Consider the following 11,007-nt stretch of genomic DNA (forward strand, 5'->3'; position numbering starts at 1 on the left):
TAATTTAAACAAATGATCTTAAATTTTGTCAGTCTTGCTTATATACAGTTCACAATGAACAAAACAATGACATATTCTGGAGAAACAAATGACAGAAAAAACATATTAATAAAAACTGGATTATCACTAATCATTACTCAATATTAATTTTGTTATTTCTTCATCAGATACTTTTCTAAAATATCAAGCCTGAGGGAGATATTTTTAATGATTTTATAGTTGTAGATGTATGCAAACCTTTATTTATTTATCTTTATGTGGTTCTGAGGATAGAACTCAGGGCCTCACATGTGTTTGTCAATGCTCTACCACTGAGCTACAACCCCAGCTCCAAAGCTGAAGAATTCTTAAGCACAGAATCTCAGCATTATTATCTTTTCCTCATTTTACCCTTTGCCATTTTCTTTAAATGTTTTTAAAACCTACCATGAAATACTTGAGTTTGTTTGCAGGGTTAAGAACTGTTCTGGTACATATTCAGTAATTAACAGGTACTTAAATTTTGAATAGATATCTGGAAAACATGACATCATAGCTAATGCATTTTTATAACAGTCCTACAAAACATAATCACATTTCATTGCAGTAATCTTGGAGTGATTTCAGAGGTGTGAACATCATATCAAAATAATAAAAAGTAAGCTGAAAAACAAAAGATAGGTTTTTATTCTCTGGCTTTAGTATTTATTTTCTTTTCTCAACCCTAAGGACACTGAATAAATATATCTCTTAGTTCATTAATTATAATATTTCGTTAATGTTCTTCTTCTAACTATAATTTAGGCATAGTCTATAGCCAGCAGTGCTTCTTAACATATAGTGACTCCTGGGAAAGCTAGAGAAACAATGACAACATAGCCAAGCCTGACAACATAGACAACTCTGACACAATTAACAGGTTGAAGAAAATTTGCTGAAATGCATGTTTTGGAAAGCATAGTTTCTACAAATTTTGAAACCCATAGTTTCTTCAAAGTTTGAATTAAGTCAAATTTTTTTCAGCTTTACTGAGTCAATTTATTTATTTATTTATTTATGTGTGTTTGACTGGACTTTCTTACCCCATTTCCACCTGTGTGTTCTAGAAAGACTTATACTGGACTAATACTTTCTTTTTTGTGTTCAATTCTTGTGCTCTGATGATAGATTTCTCTTTCACCATTAGCCACCATTACCTGAGATAGGTTTATTTGTTTGTTTGTTTGTTTGTTTATTTATTTATTTATTGTGGTGAATATGTGTATCTCCGATTGTTTCTTTGCTTCACTGTGATATCCACTAGTCTGACCCTGCTTCTCCATACATTTCTGTTAATGGTTGATGGAGGGAGTGGAACTATGGCTCATGGGAAGCATCATAGTGCTTAAGAGTGATATCTGATGTTGGCTTACTCATGGAATTAAAAACAGACATATTGAAGTTTGGAGCTAGAAGTTATAATACATTCATAAACCATGTCCTAGAACTATACAAATCCATCATTATAGTCCCAGTTTAGACATTGCATTCAATAGGTCTCTATGTCCCCTAGATCAAGTAATCAAACTAGGCTGGTAATTAAAATCACTTTGCCATTTTTCTGAACCCATAAACTAGGATTGTGGGTTTTACAAATATCTGTGTTTTGAATAATCTTCTCTAGTAGTTTTCATATTGTTGATAGAACATCTGAATACTTACACTTGAAAATCTGGGAACTGATGATTTTGATGTTCTTAGAATCAGGGAATTTGCAGCATCCCCAGTGTTAAGAAGTGTGAGCAACAGCATTTTATTCCATTAACACACAAGCATAGCATTCACTGCCAGCCTGGTGTTATTATACCATTGCTAAAAAAATATGGCAAATTATGACTTTTGTGGTAAATTTCTGATGAAAAAATATGCCAAACATTTTCATTTTCCAGAAAAATAGTATTTAGTATTGAAAAAAAACAGAAATATTTCTCCCTCTATCTTATAGCTAATAGTTATATTTCTCTCTCTAAAACAGCATAAGCAAGTGTAAATACATTTGTAAACAGTGCTGGATGGGTTATATAAACACATTTCATGTTTCTTCATATTTCATGCCTTTGTTCATATAAGCATGCCTATGAAACTAATACATTTATCACATTTAAGTGTCTCCAAAATTAAATACATTGTGGTTTCTGAGTGAGAATTCCTTAATATTTCATTGTTTTTACATCTAGTTCTTGTATGCTGCAAATATGATTTAACCAGCAGAGGAAGATGACTATGATATTGATGCATGGGGGGAAAATAGGTACCTGGTATTATTGGGCCCAACATAAAGTCTTATATTGAACCCAGTGAGTGTCAGCCTAGGTCATCTGAACTCCAGTAAGCTGGAGTTCCTAGATGCACATGAAACAAAATTAAATACTTTTTATGCAAACCATGAATGTTAGGGTGGACATTTGCACATTGTCATTTAGTCTGAAGATCTAAGGAGAGTAGTGGCAAATATTTAAGGGGAGGTAAGAGGCATGTGCTTGAATTAATAACAATTGTGATAAATTTACTATATGGTACTTTGAAAGAAGCAGTGTAAAAGGTCAAGTTGCAGAGACTGGACATAAAGGAGAGCATATTATATGGGTCATTTCTATGATGGAAAAGCACAAAATACCTACGTATAAAATAATCAATCTCTTCCCACTATTTCTCTGATGGAGCATAGGTAAGAAAGACAATTGTAATGCCTTCCATGGTTTGATCAACTCCCTTTCACCCTCTTTTTTGTTAAAATTGAGAACAAGTATTAACAAAAGATAAATATAAGCCATATTAAAGTCGATTTCTGAAAGAGAAAAAAATGGAGAAAAAATGGCAAATTTTTCATAATAAGTAAAATTCATTTTATAGTGAAGGATGTAGACTACATACACACCAACACTAAGCTATAAAAAGTAATCAACAGAATCAGGTATTTGTCTTCAAGCTGTAGATATCTATTCACCCTCAGTTTCTTCATTTGGATAATCTCACAAAAACAAATTGTATCAGATTGACATTAAAACAGAAGCTGACTTCATTTTAATATGGTTCTTTTATTTTTGACCTCCTCCTGTTATTCAAATTTCCTAATTTTTCGGGCAGGACACATGTCTGGGTGTGTGTGTGTGTGTGTGTGTGTGTGTGCGCGTGTGTGTATTTGAGTGTGTGTGTGTGTGTGTGTGTATGTGTGTGGCACTGGGGATTGAACTAGGGGCACTTAACCAGTGATTTGCATCCTCAGCCCTTTTTAATTTTTATTTTGAAACAGCAACTTTCTAAGTTGCTGAGACTTACTTTGACTTGCAGTTCTCATGCCTCAGCCTCTTGAGTTTTTGGGATTACAGGCATGTGCCACAACACCTGGCCATGTCTAGGTCTTTTGTGTGCATAAATATTATTACTGAAATCTTCATCACCCTGTGGCTGTGCACTCCTTGCTACCCTAACACTTTGGTTTCTGGTGCACACAGACAATAATAGTTTAAGTAGATTCAATGCAATTAGTGGAAACCATGATACAGGTGATAGAACAACAGAAAATCTCAGTTCTTTGTCTCTTGTACTTGAAAATTGGTGACTTTTCCCACACCCTCCAGAGAAATGAGGTCAAGGAACACAAAATTTCAATGAACATGAGGAGAAAGTTCAGGAGACCCTTTGTATAGCATGGTGACTACATGTGATAACAACATTGTATTCTGGGAAAGTCTAAGACTAAGGTCATCTATTTGATGTTCTCACTGCAAAATAAGAGCTTTGATAAGTACAATGTAAATGGTATAATCATATTGCATTAACGTTAAAGGCATTATTAATAAAGAATTAAAACACATACTAAGTGCATATTTTCCTATTGTTTAGTTTTATTTACTGTAGTTCAATTCTCAAAATGTGAGTGTTTAGGACCTCTTGATTTCCACAAGAGGGGTCTCATCAAGATAACAATTCCCTAAACAAGGACAGGACCACCAAAATATGATCCTTTATAATGGCCATTTTAAAATACTATGATGTCAATTATGTCTAGGTTCTTTCAAGATAGAATATGTTCTAGAATTTAAGATCTGAGAGAGATGTAGAGGTCATTTGAACAAGGCTTTTGTATATAAGTTCAGAGAAATAAAGAAATGGAGATTTACTTTTCTAAATAAATGGGCCAATTAACTGAATGGTATTAGCAAGGGAAGTCTGAATTCTTCAAATATTTGTGATTAATTTTATTTCTAAAATTCCTTACAAAATGTGGTTTATCTTCTGACTATTTCTTGTCAGTGATGCAGAGGCTCCTGTAATTTAAAAAAATTGTAAGTCTTCTTCTATTTATATGATTGGAAATTGGAGAGTAAATCACAGTAATAACTTGCATACACACAGAACATGCTCTGAGGAAGTTTTATACCAAATATCAAAGTCTAAAACAGGCATGAAGAACACCTTGGGGAGAGTTTGGGGCCAAGACAAGCTGAAGTCTTCACCAGCTGACCTCATCTGAAGGATTATACCATGTTAGGTCTTTTTTTATATGTAATAAGTTGCTTATGATATCCAACAGTCTTCAAGTGTCTGGGAATCCCCTCCTCCAACCCCAAGTACCATCATTTTTCTCAATGAAATATTCTTGACCCTTTTTTTCTTCCCTCAAGTGAAACCCTGTGTCTACATATGAACTGTGCTAACCCCAGTTCTGTCCAAGTTCCTAACAGATAGATGCTCAGGGAGACTGGCCACCATCATAAAGACTTCTAGTTCTATAACATAGTCCTCTTGCTGAAGCTAGCCTGAGCTACATTTAGGCTCCTACACATGACAATCATCACCATCCCAGGGATGATGTCCCTTTTGAACTTTGTTGCCTTTGTAATTTCTTACTTCATCGCCCTGTTCACCTTGTGGACTTTCTTCTTCAAGTGCCGCCTCATAGCCTCTTCACCTGTGGCTCAGACATCCCTGTGGTTTCTACTGTGATTGTCCCTTTTTTCACCTTTGTAAGGGTTGATTCTGCCAATCATGGCACAGTGTTTGCTCTGTTGACACTATAATTTCCCACTTGCTCAGCCTCCTCATTTACACACTGAGAAACACAGGCATGAAAAAGGCCTTAAGGACAGTGTGGGGCCCAGACAAAGAAAGTTATTGAAGCCTCTCGTGTTGATGCCCTTTGAATGATCTTGTTTCCTACTCAGAACCAATGTCAGTAAATACAGCAGGTGCAAAGATGGGATGTGCTGTCACCCACAATTGCAAGCCCTGAAGAGAGAAGACCCCTGGCCACTCTCTTTCAGTTGCTTGGCTTCCCTGAGATTTTACACAAGAGTAGAACATATGATCTCCTGGTCCCTCCTACTTCTGAGATTCTTCAACGTATTCTGTTCTTCATAAGTCCACACATATGGGCATCATAATACTCTTATCAGGGCAAAGTATAAGAACTGTAGTTATGTCCTGCTTTAGAAACAAATACCTTGACTGAAAAACCTGCTATATATTGGGGTGGCTAGCATCTCTACAGAGCAGGTTCTTCCTGTCACTCCCATTTTAAGAACTGAGCCTGAACTTGAGGCATAAACTATTTCAAGGTTGCCATTTGAAATAGGCCTTCTCCAACCAGTAGATTCTAACTAGGAGTTCCTAAAACCAGGCTTCCATTCTTGATGGCTCAAGGTCACTCAGTTTAGACAGGGCTCATGGAGGTGCTAACTACTTTCATTCATTTATTTTCATTGAAGTAAAGAAAAAGGAAAGCAATTTAAAAAAAAAACATGTATGTATTGTATATTGTAGATTTTCAATTAAAAATGTGTGTTTCTAAATATGTACAATGTGATATAAGTATACCACTTGCATTTTACTATTAGGAGTTGCTGTAATTAATTATCAGTACCCTATTGGTGGTGTATTTCAGTAATTAAAACTTTGAAATTTAAAGATGATCATCTATTTATTTCAAACTTTCAAATTTATCACTATGATTATACTTATATCTTCTTTTTTTCCACATTTTCATTGGTGCATTGTAGTTGTATAGAAAGATGGAATTCATTGTTAAATATTCATAACATGCACACAATATAACAATGCAATTTGGCCAATATTACTCCACAGTATTTATGCCCCTCCCCCACACAACTGTCATCCCTTGGTTCATTTCCTTCATTGATTTCTCTTTGATTTTTAGGAGATCCACACTTCCCTTTCTTTCCCTTTTTCTTCTCTTGCTTCCATATATGAGAGAAAATCTACAGCCCTTCACTGTTTGAATTTGACTTGTTTCACTTAGCATGATTATCTCTAGTTCTATCCATTTTCTTGTAGATTCCATAATTTCATTTATCCTTGTGGCTGAACAAAATTCTATGGTGGTTATATACCACATTTTCTTTATCCATTCATCCATTGATGAATACCTAGGCTAGTCCCATAATCTGGCTACTGTGAATTAGGCTGCTATAAACATGTGTATGCATGTATCACTGTAGTAAGATTACTTCTTCAGGATAAATACCAAGGAACTATACACTCATTTAAAAAAAAACTTTATAAGTGTTCAAAAGTATCCTTCTGGTAAATGTACAACATGGAAAATGTCCCAACCTGTATAATGCTCTGAAATTAGAAAAAAAAATGTAGATAAAAGAACCAGATTTTACTGAGGTACAATTTGTTAATCTTTACATAAAACATGCAAATAGCATTGAAATTTTTATTATACCTTTAAACTATTCAAATTCATGTTCCTTCCACAAGTGAATGTTCTGATTTTGGATTAAGAACTGGAAAGAGTCTGAGTTTTCATGATTCTTGTTCAACTCCTTCCCAGGAATCACTACAAATCCTCTGACTCCTCCAACAGGGACTGACTCAGGAATATTCATAAACAGACTTAACTTTATGAAGTAGCTGGTGAAAACTTGAATACTCTATCATTGTTTTACTTACTGGTCTCAGTGAATCAAAAACATGGCACCTACTACTTTCAAGCAACATCAGACAATCAATTATTTAGTAAAGACATAAAACAAAGAGTATTGTGGAGAGAAGTTACCAAATGCATGATATTTATTTATTATACGGTTTTGCAAGCTCAGCTCCATTTTAGCTCTCTGATCAGCATAACACATGGGGACACATATTCACAAGACCTGTTTGCATTGTATCAACTGGATAGAACACTTAAGTTTTAGGAATATGAACAATTATAATGTCTCAGCTTCTCAAATTGTTTCCTTACATGGCATTGACTGCAAGGAAAGCAACAGGGAAACCTGTTTATATTGTAGATTCTTGTAGACCCTTAACCTGTGCCAAATTGATAAGAGTTTCTTTTACAATTTCCATTTGTGCATGAAAAAAAAATACTCTCAAGGTAATTATCATGAGTTTGTAAAACATTAACTGAGTCCTTTTGAAATTTAAGAATACAGAGGCACACAGAGATCCGGCAAATGAATGTCTAAAGTGGTAGAATCAACACAAATTTGTATTGTTCAAGCACAATGCCTAAAAAATGTTTTTAATTTCAAATTTGAAATGTTGTGGATTTTTAAACGTTTTTTTTTCTTTACCTTTATTTCTGTGTAAACATCAACTCTTTATGTCATTTTTAAGTAGTATTGTCCTTTCCATTAGTAATGTTCATATTCCACACCCAGCCACAGACAAAAAACCCAAGAATCTAATCTAATCGAATGGAATCGAAACTTTTTGCTTTTTCCAACTTGGGTGTTATCTCCTTGAGATTCTGCAAACACTTCCACTCTCAGGCCAGCCTTACTAGGTTTAGTTTTCTCCATCTTTTGGAGAGTTTAAATTAGCAAACTCAGCTTATGTATTCTACAAACCTTTCAATATGTACATATGAAAGCTTAATATGCACCAGAGTTCAAAACCATAGGAACAGCATTGAATAATACTTTTTACCATATTCTCATTATAAAAATACAAAAATATGAAATGGAAAAGAAAATAATGATTCTAAACATAATCCTGCTTAAGATTCTTAGTAACAGGAATACTTCATCATACAGATTTAAAGAAATTACCTGATTACAAAGTAAGTACAATAATATCGATCATACTTTTCCTCTGTAAAATATGTAATTCTTTCATTTGTTCATCTCTCAGATCCTGTGACTTTGTTCTGATGATCTTCACTGTACAGAGGAGTTAATCAGAGTGGGGAAATTTAAGGTAACTCAGAAGACCACTGGGCTTTAATTAATACTTCTAACTATTTGCTATTGGTCCAAACCAACTTCTTGCCCCACAGTTTCTTCATAGCATTTTTTACTTCTGCATTTCTCAGTGTGTAAATTAGAGGATTCAACATGGGAGTGATAATGGTGTAAAATACAGCCACCATCTTATCCTCTGAGAAGGTAGTGTCAGGCCTCATGTACATAAAAGTACAGGGACCGAAAAAGATGATGACCACTGCAATGTGGGAGCCACAGGTGGACAGAGCTTTGTGTCTTCCTTCTGCGGACTGCTTCCTCAGAGACACCAGAATAACACTGTAGGAGATGAGCAAGATTACAAAGCTCCCCAGAGCAATGGTACCGCTGTTGGCTGTCACAACAACACCAACAATATAGGTGTCTGTGCAGGCAAGTTTGAGCACAGGGTGGACATCACAGAAGTAGTGATCAATCTCATTGGGTCCACAAAAGGGTAATTGGACAACCAGAGCCACTTGGATAATGGAGTGTATGAACCCACCTATCCATGTCCCCAGCAACATTTTATTGCACCTCTCCCTGTCCATGATGGTCATATAGTGCAGGGGTTTGCAGATGGCCACATAACGATCATAGGCCATTACAGTAAGGATGAAGATCTCAGTACAACCAAAGAAATGCACTCCAAAGAGTTGCAATATGCACCCCACATAAGAGATAGTTTTGTTCTTTGCTAACAGGTCAACAATCATCTTGGGAGCAGTGATGGAAGAATAACAAATGTCTACAAAAGATAAAAAGTTGAGAAAGAAATACATAGGAGACTTGAGCAGGTTGCCCATGCAAACTGTCAGCATGATGAGGAGGTTTCCCAGAAGGATGACTGCATAGAAGAATGAGAACAGTACAAAGCAGACTTCCTCAACTTCTGGGTTCTGGGAAAGGCCCCAGAAGATGAATTCAGTTACATTGTTTATTTTTTCCATGGGATGAGTCCATGAGGCCATGTTCCCCAGAGACAAATTACCTGAAGGACACATGGAAAGTACTATCATCATTTATTTCTAGCTCAGAACAAATAGATATTTCTAGTACTTGTTAATAGAAAAATGGGTAATTACTCCTGATTGGCATACACATGTGAAAATGAATTTCATCTTTTCCATTATGTTACTTCTATATTATATCTATTTTCTTCACTTCAGATGAATAAAAAATGTCCAGAGAGATAATTTAAATCCCCTGAGTTTCACTTGTTACCAGGTATATTTCCTCCTTTGCTATTTATTAAAGTGTATTTACAAATTTATTTTTTTGTTTATTTTACTTGTTATTGATGCATATAATTTATACAGAATTGTGAGTTTCATTGTGGCATATGTGCATTTACATGAAAATGTAATTTGATTAAAATAGTTTTTATTTTTTATAAAGCACTATAATTTTGAAACAATAACTGTTTGAGGAAATAGTAATGTTTGTATACAAAAAATATTTTTTCTTTAATTTTGATATATAAGTAAATACATGTCCTCACTTTCCATGCTGAGTATTTCCATGCCTATTCACAATATCCACTCATGAGTCCTCAAATACTTGAGCCTAGAAACTTCCGCAGGTTCTCCTCTTTATGAACCTGGATCTTGTCTAAATGACTTCATAGCCCCTTATTTGGCCGAAAGCTCCAGATGTGGAGTGAATTAATAGAAAAGAATCAAAACCATGCAAATTAGACTCTGAAGTGAGGCTGTTGTAACATAGATACATCATTTAACTTCCCAGAGAATCCATTATTATATGTATGAAATGACAGTGTTCCAGTCTCACTATCACTTATCACGATAGCACTTATTTCCATTATGAAATTAAATCACTTTTATAATCATGGATTAGCCAAAACACCATTTCTCTCTTAACTGATTCAAAGTAAAAGTAAAAATTAAGAGAAAAGAAAAAGGCTGCATTCAGTTCACATTTTTTCGTGTGTATCCTTCTGATATTTCCAGTTTATGGTAGTTGCATTAGCTCTCCCAGTTTGGGAGAATTCAATATTTCAGGAAGAGATTAACATTGAATGACAATTAAAATTATGAACAGGGGAAAGTATTCTTTAAATAGATGTACATTCAGTAGTGGAATTGCAGACACTCTAGTAGAGATTACTGGTATGTGTTAGTCTCCACTATGTATGTGGAATAATTGTAAAGGGGTTTTCTAGATTCTTCCTCAAATCAAGCCGAGCACATAAATGCTTCCTGTTTTTCCAGACTGTGCTACGGAGAACACATCCCTTCAGATCCACTGAGTTCAGTGTTCATGACTTCTGAGCTCTGTGCTGAGAGCCCACTCATTGCCTCTATTGTGCTTGGTACTTCCAGCTTGGGGAAATTGCAGGTCAGTGTACCATCAAGTTTGTGTGCTGGATTTGGTAGTCACTAGAGTTCTGCCTTCTCTGGGGCATTACAAAATGCTGATAGTAATAACAGCAATGGTAATAGCAACAATGTAATTCAGATTTGGGATCAGGCACATTCCCTACTATGTTCATACTCCTTTAGTTTGTCTACTGATTTTAAAAACAGCCTATTCTCCATTGAGAATTTATTGCAGATCACATCATAATAGCCTTGGCAAATATCACCTGCATTGGTTGGTTCTCCAAAACAAACCAGGCACAAGCTGAAAAACTATCCCTCTACTATCCAAAACACAAGGTCCTAGAGGAAATCTTCTCTCTCCTTAAACCAAACTACATCTCAATGATGCAGTCCTCAACTTGCTGAGTATTTGAAATCTGACACCACAGTATCCTTTGCAATGATTGATATTT

General features: G+C 35.1%; 1 protein-coding gene across 1 annotated transcript; it reads right to left on the reverse strand.

The window, feature by feature from the left end:
* Positions 1 to 8,230: 8,230 nt before the first annotated feature.
* On the reverse strand, positions 8,231 to 9,184 carry LOC143391684 (olfactory receptor 4S2-like). The gene has a single exon (XM_076844443.1). It carries the CDS (start codon positions 9,182 to 9,184, stop codon positions 8,231 to 8,233), a length of 954 nt encoding a protein of 317 aa, XP_076700558.1.
* Positions 9,185 to 11,007: the final 1,823 nt, after the last annotated feature.

Source organism: Callospermophilus lateralis, chromosome 2 (assembly GCF_048772815.1).
Source record: "Callospermophilus lateralis isolate mCalLat2 chromosome 2, mCalLat2.hap1, whole genome shotgun sequence".
NCBI classification, from domain to species: domain Eukaryota; kingdom Metazoa; phylum Chordata; class Mammalia; order Rodentia; family Sciuridae; genus Callospermophilus; species Callospermophilus lateralis.